Raw genomic sequence first — 19,694 nt, 5'->3', positions numbered from 1 at the left:
CCTTTCAGCTCTAAGGTTTTTCACCTTATGTCCTATGGTGATCCTCTTTTGAGCTTATTTATGACCAAGATGGCAAGTTTAGGGGAAGAATCTTTGGTCTCTGGGGGATTATGAGAGTTGAAGCCAGGCTGGAAAATCCTGTGCACCACCAGACTGGCCAGGGAACTAGGATTGCACACCTGCTGTTTGGGCCTCTGCTCCGCGGAATTTAAGGTAAGGACTGGGTCAGGCTCCCCCAGGTCGCCAGGGGGCGCTGCAGGTGGCTCCCCGGAAGACAGTACCCAGGGAGGCCCGACAGCGCCGGACTCTTCCGTCTTCCGGAAGCAGAGCGCCTGACCCGCAACGGGTAGTTGTGCGACAGCGGCGGTGGCGGGCACGGCGGAAGCAAGGAGGACCGAAAGGGACCTGGGCCTGACTCCCGCACCAGGGTGGAGCACCATGGACGAAGCAGGCAGCTGTGCGAGCGGCGGAGGCTTCCGCCCAGGTGTAGACAGCTTGGACGAGCCACCCAACAGCCGCATCTTCCTGGTGATCAGCAAGTACACGCCCGAGTCGGTACTGAGGGAGCGCTTCTCACCCTTCGGCGAGATCCAGGATATCTGGGTGGTACGGGACAAGCACACGAAGGAGTCCAAGGGCATCGCCTTCGTCAAGTTCGCTCGCAGCTCGCAGGCCTGTAGGGCCATGGAGGAGATGCACGGCCGGTGCCTGGGCCCCAACGATACCAAGCCGATCAAGGTGCGGGTGCCTGGGTTCGGGGTACCCGCAGGGACGGTGTCCGGGGAGTAGGAATGGGTCTCTCGAGCTTCTCTTCTGCCAACTGTGTCAGGGTCCGGAAGCACCTGCTCCCGGGAGCGGACTAGGTAGCACCTGGTATTCTGGTGCGAGGGGGATGGGAAGGGGGGGGGAGAGAATGGCGTTGGGGAGAGGGTTTCTCCGGACCCTCCCGCGAGCCTGCACCGGGGTACAAGGTTTAAGGGGCGCGGAAAGGATATTCTCCCTCGCGTCTGGCCAGGCAGCTTCTGCTACTCGGGCTACAGAGCTGCGGTGGCTGGGCCATCCTCTCCATTCCTGCCGTCACTAATCCAGAACTCTGGATTCCTGGCCCAACTCTGTCCCTGGCCTACTTTGAGGATTTTTCTGACCCGCATCTCTCAGACCTCTTGATTTACCATTATGAAAACTGATAACTCTGCCTTTCTCCAAGTAAGTATGGGGCTTAACAACATGATTAAAGTACATTAAACAGTGACCCTCTGGTGTTGGGCATTTTCCCAGTACCTGACATAAGTTTTCATGTGTATTATATTTAAGTGCAGGTGATTAAAACTGCTATTCCATATTCATCACATTTTTGTGATTTTTAATCTCATTTTAAATGAGCCTATTTGTGAAGGTATTATTAGCGTTTGTTTTGTTACTGCCACTTTTATTTGAAAGCAGACCAAAGTAAACAGCCTAAGGAGAGCCAAATCATTGCGATGGTAGTGTAGTTGTATTAAATACTTCTTTGTGTACTTAGTTCATCCTAGTGGTATTTATTTTAATTTTCTGTATCTACTTGTCTAAAATTAAGATAACTGACACATGACAGGAAGAGTAATTTTGAGGTTTATGTGACTTAATCTATGCTTTGAGCACAGTGCCTGGCACAAGGTAAGCCTTCAGTATATCCTTATTTGTTGGTAGTAGCCAAGATGTCATTCAGTACTTTCTGCGAACTCAATTCAGGGCCTAATCCTGAGAATCTGTCGGTTTCCTAATTGTACTCTTCACCTGTCCTATGGAAATAGTTGCTGTTTATGCAGTTTTGTTGGCGCTTTCCACAAAAGTCTTTCTAAATTTTTTTCATTTACTACAGAAAACTGAAGAATATTATATATATGAACTCATATAAGTGACTCACATTTCAGAGATATGTCAGTGCCTGGAGGCTTTCCCTTTACCTCCCTCTGCAAAAGAGAAGGAGCCTGGGCCTATACCAATTACACAGTAGTCAGTCTTCTCTCCCACCTCCACAACCCTTTGAAGTGGGTGAGAACAGATTATCAACAAAGTTAATTATAAAGCCACAGCATATACTAGGTCAGGGGTTTGCAGACATGTTTTTTAAAGGGCCAAATAGTATATATATTAGGCTTTGTGAGCCATATCCGATCTCTGTCACATTCTCTTTGTTTTTAACAGCCCTTTAAAAAATGTAAAAACAACTCCTAGAAAAAAACAGGAAACTAGTTTGCTGACTCCTGCACTAGAGTGATCATTTTCATCTTCAAATTATGTTCTTAATAGAGATTTTTATACTTTTGAGTATAACATAACCACAAAATACTTAACAATAAAAAAATGCTCCAAGGTTTCAAAAAAAAAAAATTTATAGACCTCCCTTTTCTTGATTAAATTTCTACAAGAGAAGTAAAATTTCCAACACTAAAAAGTACCCTTCCATTTAGTCACAGAGAAATTAAATTATCCCCAAAGATAATTAAAGTTTAAATTCTGTTTTTCACATTTTTGTCCACTCATTTTTAGCTAGAGGGTTCTTTCACTGTAATGCCTACCTAGCTAGACAGTCTGAGTTCATTATTCAGCAGCTATAGTTTGGGCTATCTTTAACTGGAATGTAGTTTTTTGTTGTGGTGGTGGTTTTTTCCATCATACCCAGTTAAATTTATTCGGCTTTAATTTTTCTCATGTACTTTTGCGAAGCTACAAAGGATCTACGAGACAAGTTAGAAAATTATAGCACCAGGCCTACATCCAGAAAAGGCATCCACGTTAAAGGCATCTTGTGACCAGCTACGTTTTCTTGAGGAAAGGGTAAACCTAGCAAATAGATGAGAAAAATCTTGGTTTTTCACTTTGCAAGAATTTCTCTTAGAGCCCAAGTATGTGAACATAATACCTTGGGAGAAGTTGTCCATTAGGTGGTTAATTATTATACATGTGGTCTGCTTAGATACTGTCTTCTTTATCAGAAATTTTCAATACTCCAGTCTTCTAAAATTTAGAAATATGTTATCTGAATGCACTTCCAAACTCAAATCTTACCTGAGACTCCTTTTTTCCCCCTAGTGTCTTTCTTCCATTTACTTAAAGCCTCCCTATTTGTATTTTCCTATTGACCGTTTATTAGTGATACATCCAATAGACTAATTTTCTACATTTAATACATTTCTGCATTACTCGATACTCTATTACTAATATTTCACACAATGCTTAACTTATAGTGTGCATATAGTATAGATTTATTAAAACTGGAAGTAGACTCTACCTAGGGATATATCTACAGCTGTGTCTTCTAAGCAAGGTTCTATACCTCTTTAACAGCGATTTTCCAAGCAAACAACTTCCCTCTGCCCCCAAATCTTCTTAAAATCTCTTAGGTTTATAAGTTCTGGATCCTTTTATTTGCTGCCTATTACTCTAGAATTCCTTAGGTCCAGGTTTTCATTCTCAAATGACATACAGCCCCCCTTTAAAGAAGAAGAAAAAACCCTCAAGTGTGGGGATTTATATTAATTACATTTCCTCAAGTTATAAAAAATAAAACTAGCTATTAAAATTCTTATGCTTAGAGCTCTATAAACAAATTCACAATCCAATTTAGAGATTTTAACATACCTTTGGAATAATATAAAACCAAAACAATTGTAGAAATTAAATAAAAGCAATACTATAAAGCAAATTCCAAATAATTAATGTTATAGATGATGTTTTATTAAATTGCCAGTAATAGAAAGTAGAGCCTCAAGTCATTCTATGCATTTTTCTTGCTCATGTACATACATCATCTGGATAGTTCCTAATATGATCCAGGGTATGGTTACCTTTTTTTAAAGATTAATATTAGAATGTGGCCATCTAGAATTAAATCCAATTATATCAAATACTACATTATAAACAAATTGACTAAACAGTAACTCAAAGGCAGAGATTGTCAGACAGAATTTAAAAAAAAAAAAAAGACAAATGCTGTTTACAAGAGATACACTTTAAGTATACAGATACAAAGTGGTTGAAAAAAAGATACAAACAGCTAGTGTGTCAGAGAAATGGACTTCAACAGGAGTAATTATCAGAGTAATTTAATATGTGAACATATCAATTAAAAAATTTGTAACAATACCTATTGTTTATGTAGCCAATAATAGAACTTCAAAGTACATGAAGCATTATCATAGAATTAAAAGGAAAAAGATAAATTCACAGATTTTTACACTCAATATCTGATAGAACAAGTAGTAAAAATCACTAAAAATATGCAACATTTAATAACCCTATTTATTAACTATAAATTGATATTTATTGACCCCTGTACCCTACAACTGTACATATTCTTTTTCAGTGCACTGTTACATTTTCATAAACCAAAATCCAAATGTAAGAATACATTTGGAAAAAAATACAGTGCAGAGATTGATATTGTTTCAAAAAAGTCATTGCAATAAAGATTGCTTTAAAAAGTATTTATAAGACCCTTTTACGTTGCATTTAACCTAACATGAATCTCATATTAATGAAGTAAGTATACTTAAGGAATAGGAAAATCATTAACTGGTTTTTTTCACATTATTTTGTGGGTTTTGTTTGTTTCTTAGGTCTTCATTGCTCAGTCCAGATCATCTGGAAGTCACCGAGATGTTGAAGATGAAGAGCTTACAAGAATCTTTGTTATGATACCAAAGTCCTACACAGAAGAAGACTTACGGGAAAAATTTAAGGTACTTATGTTTTCTAATCAGGTAGCATCTATGATAACTCATAATCCTAAATCAGTTGTACGTTTACCAAAGCTGAACTGTTTGAGACAGATCATTAGATTGGTGGTGGGGAATTAAATGACTAGTTTTAAGTCATCTATTCCAATCTGATTTTTAATATTAAACCTAGAATAAATGTACTTTTGAAAGTAGAGAATATATAAAAACTGAAAAAATCATAATGATAATGTTTCCCCCTCCAGACTTCATAATGAAAATACAGATTCAGAAACAATGAAGGACAAAGCTCAGTCTTAAGACAGGTCACACACCTAATAGATGGTGGAGCCAAGATTTAAACCTAGGCTGTCTGAATCCAGAGCCTTCTCTTGGTCTTCCAAATTTCAAAGCACCCTGTTGCTGCTTCTCTCTATTCCCTCTCATGTAAAAGTGAGTCAGGCAAGCCTGACTGTGTGAATTGTATTATCTAGTAATTTTTGCAGGCCTACAGTGTGTTATTCACAGAAGTTTATTCTTTAGAGAGTTTTTGTTCTAGAATTAGGTTTCTGTAGGAGTTACGTTTAAAGAAAAAAAATTAACTACAACTCTTAAACTATAGCAAGATTATAATAAATGGAATTTGAAGATAATTTTAAATCTCTTTTTAGCCATTTACTTTTATATGCAGTGATATACTTTCACAAAAATTACTAAAAAGCAATTTGAAAATCATTTTGAATTGTAATTTTTAAATTTTTTTTTATTACTCTTTCTAGTACACTGGATTGGGTGGGCAACAAGCAAGCAAGAAAAAAAACGTAGTAAAAAGTTATTTTCAAACTTCCTCTGTCCTACCCCAATTGAGAGTTGACCAAAATACTTCAGACATTACAAATACCAGAAATATAGATCTTATACTTCCTCCAATAGTAAGAAAAAAGTGTTTACCTTATATATTTATAAATGCTGTCTTTTTCTGAGTGAACAAATATGACATTTTAATCTCGTAATTAAGTTGCTAGTTGGTTAGATGAGAATTCCCATATTTCTTACATAGATTATTAACTTTCTGAGTGAACCAATGTGTTTTAGAGCTATTCTTTGGGAGTCTCTCCTTCAAAAGAAACACGACCATTTATACTTCCACTAGAAAGCAGACAGATAATTACAGCTAATGTTTACCAAGTGTTCAGTATGTCCCAGATCCTATACAAGCACTTTAAATTTGTTGGTTCTTTTAACCTTTAAAACAACCCCTATGAGGTAGGTACAGCTATTAGCCCCATTTTACAGATATGGAGACAGGCACAGAAAAGATAACTAAACTACCTAGTTAATAAGTGACTGAGCCAAGATTTGAATCTAGAAAGTTCAATTCCAGATCCTCTTCTCTAACCACTACTGAGTAAGACTTTGGAGCTCTTCAGGCCACCTACAAATTCTTACTCTCCCTCTGTAACTTACGCAAGTTATTTGATTTCTCTAAGGCTCAGCTTCCTTGTGAAGTAAGCAATATAGTATATAAACCCTTGAAGGATTGTTGTAACAATAATATATATAAAGCAAATGCTCAGTAAATAAAAATTATTTTGGTTATGTTATTACTTGATGAGGTTATTGTTATGGTTATTTTTCTAGCACCTCATTAATTTGTGACATTTTTATTCCATTATTAAAAATGTAAATTCTAATTCTGATTTCTTTTATTGCAAACAAGAAGTAAAATAAATTTTAAGTTCTGAATTAATCTGTTCAATTATTGATTTCGACTCTTCTAAGATCATTTCTTTTAACTCTTTTAGGTGTATGGAGATATCGAGTATTGCAGCATTATTAAGAATAAAGTCACTGGAGAAAGTAAAGGTTTGGGCTATGTTCGTTACTTAAAACCATCACAAGCTGCCCAAGCAATAGAAAACTGTGATCGAAGTAAGGATGAATTCATTTAACATTGTTAAAAACTCTTTTTAAAATTCTAATTATTATAAATAATGGAATCTAATACTGGTTTTTGCTAATAACCATACCTGCTAATTTAATCTTAGCATTGAGTGTTTATAATATAGCCCTCAGATGAAAATTGTTTTGGGACTGTGATTAAGCTTTCATTGAGGCACTGTCTTGAAGAAAAATATTAACTTAGTGAAACTGTCGTTGCCATATTTTTGTTATTTCTATAGGTTTTAACGGTTTTTTTAAGTACATATTTTAGAATATTAACTATTAAAAATTGACCTACCCTTTCAAGTTTTCAAAAAATATTCTTTATATTAAAAAACTCAATAAGTTTTCTTTAATATTTGTTCATATTTGACCTAAACCCTAAATAAAATTAAGCATACTAATAAGCATATAGGTTAGGGATAGGATTTATAAGGTTTTCTAACATAGGTATATACATTGGGTTAATTTCAAGCTAGAGTCACGTTAATTAGATCTGCTGTTGCTGGTATACATAATGGAGAATAAGAATTTTAAAGAAACCAAGAAGAATTTTCTTTGTTGTCATACTTTTAGTTATATTGGCTTTTAGAAATGAGATATAGAATAATTATTGGGTTTCAGGATAGTATAAAAATCTACACATACTGGAAGAATTATTGTTATTAATCAGTAGAATTCTTAAATAACCCTAAGGTACACACAAAAATTTTCTCTCAGAGCCTTCCAAATTTCCCAGTCAGCCAGCATTAATTAGTACCTACGGTACACTCATCAGGTACACTCATCAAAATGTCAAGAAGAGGGATACCAATGGAATATAAAGTAGCCTTGTCATTTAAGAGATTTATTGCGATATTGGGTAGCCAGTGTTTACAAAGTGAAGTCAAGCATTAGCAATCAGGTATATTTGCAGGTATGTTAAATTTGCTATGAAGATTGAAATTCATGATTTCTCTTTTTAGGTTTTAGGGCAATCTTGGCTGAACCCAAAAATAAAGCATCTGAATCCTCGGAGCAAGATTATTATAATAATATGAGGCAGGAGACTTTGGGACATGAACCTAGAGTAAATATGTTTCCATTTGGTAAGTGGGCTATCTTTAATAGTATATACAATCCGATTGGAGTTTTTAAAAATATTCTTTTATTACAAGTCTGTAAATGTCAGTGAAGAAATGTGTTCTTAATATTTAACACTTATTTCAGCTCATTTCAATTACAGTTTAATGTGGTTAGTTATACATGATCTAAATGTTAAATATGTCACTGCCTCTTTCTGGGTGAGTTTCTACCTCTATGCAGCTGACCAAAAAGTGTGAAAGATGTATACAGATATCTCCTCAGTATTGAATCCTAAAATTTTATCACTAAGCTACTGTTGCTTTAAAATTAGAGTGAGAGACAGGAAAGGAATGACAAAAGTCGAAGCTAGAAAAAGAGGGAAATGAGTAGTAAAAGTAAAGCCCATGAATGGTATTTGGCATAAACTTTGTTTTAAGTAAATCACTTGCCCTATTTTGCAGTTTTGCCTACTAAAAATATTCTTGTGAAATTACACATTTCTGCTTACTTACCTGTATTGAAGGCTGGAGAGTAGGGAGAATTGTCTTTTCTTATGTGTTTTCTTGTCATCTGATAGTGCTGATGGCCAAGCACATTCTACAAAACAGAGTGCCTTTGTTCAGTGCAGTAGACTTAATGAAAGTTCATTTTATTTTCTAGTACCTAAAATGGTAAATAAATTCTTGAATGTATAGAAATGTAAAGATTTACTTTTTTCTATATTGTTGGAGAGCAACAACCTGAATTTTCAAGTTTTGATAAGAATGACAACAGAGGCCAGGAAGCTATCTCCAAACGCCTGTCGGTTGTATCAAGAGTTCCTTTCACCGAAGAGCAGCTTTTCAGCATTTTTGATATAGTTCCAGGATTGGAATATTGTGAAGTTCAACGAGATCCTTATTCAAATTATGGTAAAATATCGTCTATGTCATTTTTAAATATAATGTGTTTTGTTAAATGGCTGTTCTCTAGTGATACTCTGTTGATACTGTTTGTGTGACAATTTTATGGGGGTTTTCTCCCTCCACTTTAAACTTTTAAATACAGTGATAACATTAATAATTAAACCCCTGGGAATATATATTCTTTCTACTGAATCGTTAATCTTAACTCCCACAAAATAGAGTATTTTCTGTTTCCAGTTGTATAACAAGAATACCTCAGGAGAGGGTCTTTCTCTGTACCCTTTTTTTTTTAAGTTGCGTTTATTCAGGAAATATGAGAGGCAGACACCCCAAGAGACAGAAAACTCTGAAAATATTTCTTCAAACCAAGTGAGGTTTGAAGACCCCCCCCCCGCCCCCCGCAAAAGGACAATAAATGAGTGGGTTAGCAACAGCATTCTCTGGCAGCCACCTTTCCAGAGCATGAGTGTCTCAGCCAGAACTGTCTCCCATTCCCTAACAAAGCTAAGAAGCAAAGACTTTACAGAAACGATGCAGAGGCAGTGTCTCGCTGCTTTTGATTAATGCTAGGCAGTTATAAAACCCTTAAAGTTTTCTCCTCGTCCCTGAGTCTCTTTTCCTTAAACTTTATACCTCGAAATGAAACTCCTTTGTTTCAAGTATCCAATTGCCTGCTTCTCTCTACTTCTTCCCACTATTAATAGAAGCACATCTCTAATGTCAGCCATTTGAACTTTTAACTAATTAATCGATTAAGCCTATTATCTAGCGTTAATCTTTGTATCTTTTAAAGAGCTTCAATTTTTAAAGGCTTTTTTAAATGGAGGCAGTATGGCATAATGGAAAAAGGTTGGTATTCTCTTTTGCATAAGACTTGATGCAAATCCCAGCAGTTGCTCATAGCTCTGAGACTTTGGCAAATTGCTTATCCTAAGACTCTCTTTCCTCATCAATTAAGTACAATTATTAATCCCTATTATGCCAGGGCTAGATAAGAATTATATATAATATATGTAAGTCCTGGCATGTAATAGGCACTCAGTAAATCTATGGGGTTTGTTGGTTTGTTTTAAAGAATTTGAGGTGAAGGGTGGTATAGAACAACCACATTGGACATCTCTTCCGGTACTGTAACATCCCAGCATGCTCAGTATAACCCTACCAACACTGGCCTTTAGCAGGATTGCCCATCTGAACCCATTTTGTACCTACCATCTCCAGCCTTGACCCAATCTTACACTATCATTCTTTGTTCTGAATCTAAGGCACACATTTTGTGCTTTCTGGCACATTTGTTGTTATATTCATATCTAATTCTATTTTGTGTTTTCTTTCCCTTTTACCTGGTATGTTGAAATTTCTTGGTTCCTTTACCTTCTATATTGTTTCTGTGGTTGGGTATATCTGATAAATATTTGTATTATTGAAATATCTTTTTGTTTACAGAGATATTATATAGGTAGAACCCAATTTGAAATAGTTTTATATGTTCATTTGCTTTCTGAGTTTTATTTTAATTTTGTTAAAATGTTAGAATGCTCTGGTTTGGGGAGGAACATTAAAACAGTGTTTTCCCCAAAGTGGACTATATTATAAATATATCATGAAAACCTTTTGGTTGTGTTACAAGCTCCTGGGCTCTCCCTGTAAGGACTCCAGTATAAAATTAGCCCCCTCCCTTGGCATCACTCTCCTGAATTGAAATCTCCATGCCCTCAGCTAAAGCTCTCCAAAGTAATGTGAAATGCGTGACTTCTGATCCAAGACCCTTTGTTTCTTATGTTTTCTTTTTCAAATGTGTTATTTTTCCACTCTATCACTGCATCTAGCCAAGACGAGTGTATATTCTTTTCAGATATCACTTCTCATTTCATTTCCTATTCAATATGATATGGACATTTTTAGAATTTCAAAGATTTCAAGTAATAAAATTTAGAAAAACTTGTTGGTTTTTAGGTATATCTGTGTCATATAAAAAAAAAAAAAGCCAATATCCTAAAATTAAATTCATTGGACAGAAGTTATACTAATGATTCCATTTTCCTTAAAATATCATGTTCATATTTTTACCAAAATCTGGCTCATACTTTGCTTTGTAGGAACACAGACAGATATTACACACACGTATAAGAGAATTTTGTTTTCTGACACATTCGATTTCGAATTTACTGGATGTATGATAGATATTTCTGTTGTGTTACAAGCTCCTGGGCTCTCCCTGTAAGAACTCCAGTATATTGGTATTTCTGTATCGTTTCATTTCTGTGGCAACACAGGCTTTAGGTACTCAGTCTGCTTTTTATTTCTATATCTTTTCTATTTTGTTTTAGGTCATGGAGTGGTCCAGTATTTTAATGTAGCATCAGCTATTTATGCAAAATACAAGTTACATGGATTTCAGTATCCTCCTGGGAATCGGATAGGTGTTTCCTTCATTGATGATGGGAGTAATGCAACAGAGTAAGTACCATTCCAGGAGTGTCTAAATCCGAGCTGTGTGTATATGTGATTGTGATTTGAAGAATAGAAACAGAAAATAGTTGACCTCTGGTGAGGAGGGCACACAAAATGAGTTACTGTTAAGGGACTAAATATTTCTAGTTTTCTATATATTATCAGTTATTATCTCCAGTCTCCTTAGAAAAATGGCAACGCAGATGGTAGCTGCACAGCTTGCTTCAATGGTGTGGAATAACCCAAGTCAGCAGCAATTTCTGGTAAGTAGGTAAGAATTTAACTTTCACAATATGTGCATATGGTATAAAATAAATGTGACTATTTATTACCTATGTAAGGAATTTTTTCAGAGCTGTAGTAAAAGACCACACAAGTGCCATGATACACATCTCTTTAGCTGTTGTTAGCTTAAGATCCCTAACTTGTAGTCTTTCTTTTTCTCATTTTGTACCTAACTCTTCAACAGCAATTTGGAGGAAGTTCTGGATCACAGTTGCCTCAAATTCAGACAGATGTTGTACTTCCATCATGCAAAAAAAAAGCCCCTCCTGAAACTCCTGTGAAAGAAAGACTTTTTATCGTGTTTAATCCTCATCCTTTACCTTTAGATGTATTAGAGGATATATTCTGGTAAGATTTCAATTCCACAAAGTTACATTTTATTATATAATCATTTAAACCAGTAATTTAAGCATTTTCACAATCTCGAAAACTTTCTATATCCAATACCTATCAGATATAGATGATTTGTTCTGTGGTTTAAAAATCTCCTTACTGATATCACCTTTTAAAATATGTGATCATTCTCTATGTCATTCACACATTCTTAGTCTCCACATAGAATTAATTATTTTGTTTTGAAGGCATAAAATGCGTAGGATTATTTTGAAAAGTTGTGTGCATAGAATGGGCAAATCATTTGTTTCTTGATAGATAATACATTTGCATACACCCGTCCTCTAGAACAGGGGTCCCCAACCCCTGGGCCACAAACCACTGGTCTGTGGCCTATTAGGAACCAGACCACACAGCAGGTGAGCGGTGGGCCAGAAGCTTCATCTGTATTTGCAGCTGCTCCCCAGCACTAGCATCACCACCTCAGCTCTGCCTCAGATCATCAGGCATTAGATTCTCATAGGAGCACCGGCCCCTGGTGCCAAAAAGGTTGGGGACCACTGCTCTAGAATTCTTTTCATAGTTTTTCCTTTGTAGTTGTAATTCAACTGAACAATGTTTACTAAGCATCTTCTATTTTGTCAGCACTCTGTTGGATCCTTAAGGAGTTTACAATCGCTACATTGAGTAAACGATTGCTTGATTGTAGGGAAGAGTATATAATAAGTACACAAAAGGGGAAGGCTCTTGTTTATTTCTGTGTTTTTAATAGAACTCTTATGTTTTTAATATAATTGCTGTATTGTCTTACAGCAATGTTAGTGAATTAAAGAGATGGATAGGAAACTTATTAAAGAACTGCACAAAGTGTCAGGGATGTGGTTAAAATATTTTAACTAAACTGTCTCATTTAGTTTATTTCTTGAACCTGTCCCTTGGGCCAGGCAGGCACTGTGCTAAATGCTAGAGACATTATATAAACAAAACATTATATTATATAAATGAGACAAAATTATCTTCTTAGAGCTGACCTCATTCACGAGACAGATAAGTGTATAGAAAATTATAACCTGGCGAGATTGGTGTCATGAAAGGAATGGACAGGCCCTGAAATACAGCTACTTTAGAAAACCCTGAGAAGACTCCTTGAAAGAAGCAAGGTATTGTGGAGACCTGAAGGATAAACATAATTTAGCCAAGGAAGAAAGCTGGGAGTGGGGCGGTTACTCCTGCCAGAAAGAATGTGAAAGGAGGTTGTTACAATATGGAATTTGAGCCTGTGAGGGAAGATAAAGCTGGAAAGGACAAGGATCCTGTCACAAAAGGCTCGTAAGGTATGTTGGGGAGTTTGTCTTACCATGGAGGCAATGAGGAGCCAGTGAAGGGATTTTAGAGAGGAAATGATCATGTTTGTGTTTTAGAAAGATCACTCAGAAGACAGGATAGGGGCAAGCCCAGGGGACCAGGGAAATTAGTGAAGAAGGTATTAGAGTAATCTAAGGAAAAGATAATGATGGTCTTCATGAGGAGAGAGATCTGAGTGAGAATGAGGAGAAACTGACTGATAGAGGAAATGTTTAAGAAGTAAGATCCACATGAATTGGAGATTAGATATGGAGAGAAAAAGGAGTCCAGAATGGACCCCACCTCTTAGAGCAGAGCAGCTGTATTTATCAACATCAGTTAATTTTTTTTTTTTTTTACTTTCTTTCAGTCGTTTTGGTAACCTGATTGAAGTTTACCTTGTGTCTGGAAAAAATGTGGGATACGCCAAGTACGCAGATAGAATAAGTGCTAATGATGCAATTACTACTTTACATGGAAAGATCCTGAATGGAGTCAGACTTAAAGTTATGCTGGCAGATTCCCCAAGAGAAGAATCTAACAAACGACAAAGAACTTACTGATTTTTGAGGTAAGCCCTTTTTAATCAGAATTTTAAAACACACAGACTAAATAGTATAGTCAGAGGACTATGTATAAGTACTTTAGTTATGGAGTTTCTTTTTTAGTGATTATAAGTTGTTAGTTAAAAGCACTGTGGCTTACAAAGTCACTGATAAAACCACAGCTTGAGTTAATTTTACAATATATTTTTTAAACTGGAACTTTTAAAACAATAAAATGGTTTAATGTTTACTGGAAGAATGTTTTTTTCTATAAAGTCAGGTTTCAGTTTGGGAAATTAATTACTTTTTGGTTTAGATATTTAATATTTTAGATATTAAAAATTGGACTTTTTACTATGTGCTTTTATAAACTTTAAAGGTGAAATACTTCTAAAGATTTTTAACTTGAAAAATACCTTGATTTATGAATTTTGAGGTACTTTATAACAGTCTTTATAAAGAATGTTTTGACTTCTCATGAATAAAATGCCCAAAAAGCCATATCAGATAATAGACCTTTGACCCTATATGTTGGCGTTCTTCTGGACTTATATTTGTAAGTTTGTATATTAAAACTGTATATTCAGAAAATATTCTTGTGTGCATATATGTATTAAAAAAATAACCTTGTCATTTTACCAAAAACTTTTGTCTATTATAATGCTACATACAGCTATTTGAATTCATTTTTCTTAGTTTTCAGAAGTCAAACTTAAATTCAATTCATATCTCCATATTTTTGGAGACATTCTTTAAAGCTAGAAATGTTCAACTCTTTCACTTTTATATTCTTTAAATGGCTTCTGAGTTTCAAGGGAAGCTGAGAGTTTCCCTGTGCCCACGCACACCAACTTCTCAAGTCTGCTGCTGGTCAAATGGTAGCAGTTGGCAGCACTTTAGATTCGATTTGAGTTACTGACTTGCACACAATTTTCTTTTCGCTTCATTATGAGAATTATAAGGATGAAGAGTCTCAAGCCTAATAGAGAAAATCTAATGATTAGTTTCTCCTAGAAGGCAGTTGGCAATAAGGGATGTCCATTAGACCCGTTGTGAATAATCCTAATTTAGAAATGTCTTCGAGTTTTTTTAAATTATAAAACCACTCCTATTAATACAATGTAGAAATATTAAATTGCCAATGGAAAAGAGTTAGCAAGTCTTTCTTATAACAAAGCACTTTTTGTTTACAAATAAAATGTTAAGAATTGAATTCTGTTTAGACAAGCTATCTTGTAAGATAGCATGAAAAAATATGGTTATTCTTGTCTGCAAATATTTCAGTATGTAGATAACAGTTCTTTATTCAAAGACTCTTGTCCTTAAAAACTTTTTAGTATCAGGAAAATATAAAACTTGTGATCGAGCCTTTTCTAACGATTAATATAGAGAATATTAGACTTTAAATCAGGTCAAGGTTCAAATTCCAGCTCTGACACTTAACTGACAGTGATTGGCAGATCTCTTTACCTTTCTGAGGCCAAGAGGGATTATTGAGAGAAAATGAGTCAGCAAAATTCCTTATGAAATGCTTATCAAGTGTGAGCTAAAACTTTTGCATTGGTGACTAAAGTAAAACCTTTGAGATGCCATCTCATCAAATGCTCAGAGACTAAAACTTAATGATACAAAACTACCTCGTGGCCAGTGGTACTGCGAGAAGGAAACTTTGTAATACCACCGTTTCCCCTGTAATGGTGATATGCGTTCATCCAATTTCCTATCTTAGAGGAAGTGCATGTTCTTCAGCTTGACTAGTTGTGAAATATATATCTACCCTTTTTTCTTTGTTGAGCTCTTATACATATTCAGAGCAAAGATAAAGGAGGGTCGTGTTAATTGAAATTCAAGAGGATATAAACACCACTCAAGAAGCCTAGTTCCTTTTGCCTCTGGGGAATAAGCTCAGGTGTGAGGCAACCACACCCAGGAAATAAGAGAAGAAATGATCTAAGAATATAACTTTGAAAGTAGTTGAGTTCTGTTTTGAGATGAAGCTGTTATACAAAATACGTTTCTCTAATTGAGGAAATTAGAAATTTTAGTATTTCAGAGCATTCTTATTTTGTATTAATTTACAGCATTTTCCCTCCAGAAATTCTGTACCTGCTTGCATCATCCTTTTTAGTAAGTTTGGATTTGCTTATCTGGGGGGCATCTATGATTAAGTAAGCAGATAACATTGGTTGTATTGAAATAAGGGAACAATTCCTAACATTTTGGGAATACAATATACAACAGCTATTTTCTTTCAGGTGATGATTTTCATACTTGTGTTGTGTTCTTTCTACAGAACAAAGACTAAATAATGACATAATCCTCAGCTGACTGACTGAAAATGTGACTGGACGCACTCCCTGTGGACAGTTGACCGCTTTTTTTTTCATACACGTGGTAGTCTGTGCACAACATTGTCTTGTCTTGGGAGCAGGGATTGTTGACTTGTATTTTCGAATTCACACGTTAATGCTAAAACTAATATAGTAGTTGTTTCTTAGAGCAATATGTTGTTATGTGTAGCAGAAATAAAGTTTTTTTTGCTTAACTAAATCATGCCTTATTTATGTGAAAGGTGAAAATGAAAAATTAATAGTATTTAGAATTTCACTAAATGATATATTTTATTGATTTTGAGATGCACATTTTTTTATTTCTAAAATTGGAAATATCTTGATTATCAATTGTGTGCCATAGTGTAATCAACAACCTGTTTTTTCTTTGATATGAAGTGAAACGTAAAGTAAAGATGCTTCTTTCAGTCCATTGCATCTTATATTCAATAAAATATGGTAACTTACTCAGTCTACACATTTCAGATTGGCTACTTAACACTTACTCTAAAGCAAGAGCCAAAAGACATATCATTAGAAATATTTTTATACTGTATTTTTATAATGACACCAAAATTTGTTGAAAATTTTGTAAAGATTTTTAAGATTATAGAGCAACAGTGATTTAAAAAAAATAAGTTATTGTTAATAATAAAATAAATGTCAGTGGCTTTGGAGGGTGGACATTTTCCTTTTGTAAATACAGAAATGTAATGGGTACTTCAAAAGTATGACATGTACACAATTTTCAGAGCAGACTGACAGAACAGTCACGTCAAATTAAAAATAAGGAACCTATTGTGCTTGTATTTTGAAAATCCAAGAAAAAAATTTTTATCAGTTCTTGAGGTAATTACTATATATCAGAAAAAGTATATCTAAGTCAAGAACTTGGCACCTTAAAAAAAAAACATTATAAATGGTATGCGGTTATTAAAACATCACTTAATCACCTCCTCATTATGCCTCTAACTCTCTAAATTAAATTAAAAATAATTTTAGTAAATTTAGATAAGAAAATTTCCAGTCTTCCCAGGCAAGGCTTGCTGAATGAGAATTGAACCAAGTATCTTTCTATGAGACAAAAGACATATTTAAAAAGGAAAGCAAAAACTCTCTTTACAAATGAAAAACTTAAGTGAGGAAAGTTGAGGACTAATTACCAGCAGATAGATTTATTCACACCAAATTCATTTACTGCACACATAGCTTCATTTACACATATTGGAATTATTTGGAATTAAATTGTGCTCCATAGGTTATCTAGCTATACCACTCAAGTAATGCTGAATTCCTCCAAAAATATTCCTGTCATATGGTTAATCTAAACAGTATAAAAGCAGGGAGCTGCCTACCTCCTACGAGTCCATTGCATCTTTGGTTAATCCTCAAAATTGACATCAAATTTGATTCCCTATAATTTTTGCTTCTTAATCTTTAGGTTTTTCACTGGGCTATATTTAGAAGCTGGGTCTTTTACATGGTAGCTATCACATACCCTCTGCCCTCCAGATTTTCTATTAAGATTAATCCCAGTTTCTCCATTCTGCATTTAAGGTCAGGTAGTCAGTTCCAGCAAACAGTTTTGGTTTCAGTGAGGTGCCTCATCTCGGTTTATTTCCTTAAGTCCTTCATATAAATTCTTAAAAGACTTGGATAACAACTATCTACCTACAAAACACCTCTTTGCTTTTACAGTGCAACTTGTGTTTGTGTTTTCTCAGTTTCATGTCTCAGTGAACAATGATTACTTTGGTTTTGGTGTGCATTTGATCTCTATTTTCTCAATCATTTAGCCTTCCTCTTGCTTTCCTTGAAGTCGGTTTCTAAAATTTTATTTTTAGAAGCCAGAATATCACATTTTTCTTAAAATGAGGAAATGCTAGAATTTAAGAAATAGCATTTAATCTAGTGCTTATGTCATCACCCAAAGGTTTTCTTCTCAAATTCACTTGGGTATTTAGACATACAGATATTTAGGTGCTCTGTATATGTCAACATAGAGTTGTTATTAAGTATGTATTTCTTTATTTAAAAAAAATGCTCCAAGGGGGAGGAGGGAGGGTAGACTGGGGTGGGGGGGAGGGGGATTTAAATCATTTCTTCAATTAAAAAATAAATAATAAATGCTGAACAATACAGGTTAATAAACTTCTTTAAATGTGTGGTTCAAATAATAAAAGATATTTAAAGCTTGACCAAAACTCCTGTAAATTCATTAAATTGGGTCATTTATGGTAGCTCACAGATGCTAAAAGCAGCTATCAAACTTGCCGCTTCTAGAGCATCATGTCTCAAAATATGTGCTTTGAAATACTAGTATCTTGAAAGAAGTCAATAAGTGTTCTTTAGGAAAGGAAGTTCCATAGTCAAATATATTTAGAAAATGTTCATTTATTATTATTCCATAGACTTTTTGACCATGAAACTTCTCAGAGCCCTTAGTATGCTATTGAACACCATCCTTGTTATCTCCAAAAGAGAACCATAGTTTGTACTTTCATAGTTTGCTTTGTGCAGTGTGAAGTGTGTTTTTAGACCCATACTACTAATTGACATTGGTATTCCAAGAAATAACTTTTAAGAAAGATTTTTGCAGAATATGTACCCTTTTTATCCATGTGGCATGGTATGCTTTTATTTACAAGTTTATTTTTTAAACCGTTTTTAGCCCACCATAGATATAAAGTTAATGTAAAATACTAAGGAAATTATTCCTCTAAAATTGTAGCTTTCTCTGATTTTTTATCTCTTTTCATTGGGAACTTACTAAATGTTAATGAACTGACAAAATACAAATAAGAGATTATACCAGTACATGGTGATAAACATTGCTACTCAAAAACTGACGAGCAGTGGTTCTTAAACTTTGGTGTCCACAAGAATCACCTCAGGTGTTTGTTTAAAATGCAGGTACACTGATTGCAGGTTTAGGGTAGGTTTTTCAAGAAGCTCCCTAGGTGATTCTAATAGGTAGTCAGTGACATCGACTGCAGTATATTAGTCTAAAGAGGTACTGGACTTGGGGTTAGACTATTGTAAAAGTAAGACATTGAGACATTTCCAAGTCTTTTTACCTTGGGCATTTTTAGAATTAAGCATTTGTTTTCCCATTAGCTTAGTATCAGTAAATATGAATTGCAATAAGAAATTTAAAAACATTAGTCTCACAAATAGCAAATGTCAGGCTAGCTTCTTCCAAATTTTATTTTTTATTTACATGGAAGTGAATTATGTGAACATATTATCATCAAAGTTTTTAGCTCTAAAGGAGTACCTAGGTATATGTCATTCTTTTTTAAATGACAAAGGGGCATGAATGTGATGTAATAATCCATGTCTAAACCCAAGTAGAATAATCTCAGGGTAGAGAAATACAGGTACATGTATGAGTATTCTTATAATCCTAAAGTGAATCCTCTTGTAAAATGAATGCTTTTTTGATGCATCCAAAAACCTATAGATTAAAGTTCAGTTTAACTTTTAGTAACTTAATAAATGCATAAAACTAAATATCAGGGCAAGAATAAATACAATATTTATATAGCCTTCATACCCAGAGATATAAGTGCATGCAAGATTTCTTTCTTTTATATGTGGAGGGTAAGCTCTATTAAAAATCATAGCGATTATTTTTTATATGATTTCAGTAAAGAGAAAACATAAAGGTCATCCTTATTAGATAAGTTCCATTTTAATATCTGAATTCTAATAAATGGATTGCATTATTTCCTTTTCTAGAAACAGTAACTCAAGAACACATGGATCCTGGGAACTGAAGGTATGGTA

The 19,694-nt window shown here is 34.7% G+C and overlaps 1 protein-coding gene across 4 annotated transcripts; it reads left to right on the top strand.

Moving 5' to 3' along the window:
- The first annotated feature begins 312 nt into the window (after nucleotides 1-312).
- Nucleotides 313-16,125, top strand: RBM45 (RNA binding motif protein 45). Of its 4 annotated transcripts, XR_004955695.1 has the most exons (11): nucleotides 313-738; nucleotides 4,602-4,724; nucleotides 6,506-6,632; nucleotides 7,610-7,732; nucleotides 8,435-8,620; nucleotides 10,945-11,074; nucleotides 11,247-11,331; nucleotides 11,538-11,701; nucleotides 13,401-13,601; nucleotides 15,657-15,702; nucleotides 15,869-16,125. XR_004955695.1 is itself a non-coding variant. In XM_036236796.1 (10 exons), exons 1-9 carry the CDS (start codon nucleotides 439-441, stop codon nucleotides 13,591-13,593), a joined length of 1,428 nt encoding a protein of 475 aa, XP_036092689.1. In that variant the 5' UTR covers nucleotides 314-438; the 3' UTR covers nucleotides 13,594-13,601; nucleotides 15,869-16,125. The 4 variants fall into 4 exon arrangements, 3 of the variants coding, with proteins under 3 accessions (XP_036092689.1, XP_036092688.1, XP_016008081.1); XM_036236796.1 differs by lacking the exon at nucleotides 15,657-15,702 and having other exon boundaries at nucleotides 314-738; nucleotides 8,438-8,620; XM_036236795.1 differs by lacking the exon at nucleotides 15,657-15,702 and having other exon boundaries at nucleotides 314-738.
- The last annotated feature ends 3,569 nt before the right edge of the window (nucleotides 16,126-19,694 follow it).

The sequence above is a fragment of the Rousettus aegyptiacus genome, unplaced genomic scaffold (assembly GCF_014176215.1).
Source record: "Rousettus aegyptiacus isolate mRouAeg1 unplaced genomic scaffold, mRouAeg1.p scaffold_m13_p_2, whole genome shotgun sequence".
NCBI lineage: Eukaryota > Metazoa > Chordata > Mammalia > Chiroptera > Pteropodidae > Rousettus > Rousettus aegyptiacus.
This window is presented reverse-complemented; position numbering and strand designations above follow the sequence as displayed.

Bases quoted from the DNA above. Each gene is read 5' to 3' on its own strand.
- RBM45 (XM_036236795.1), top strand. From the start codon at position 439: ATGGACGAAGCAGGCAGCTGTGCGAGCGGCGGAGGCTTCCGCCCAGGT. The intron at 739-4,601 runs GTGCGGGTGCCT...TTTGTTTCTTAG, and splicing joins ACGATACCAAGCCGATCAAG to GTCTTCATTGCTCAGTCCAG. The intron at 4,725-6,505 runs GTACTTATGTTT...TAACTCTTTTAG, and splicing joins ACTTACGGGAAAAATTTAAG to GTGTATGGAGATATCGAGTA.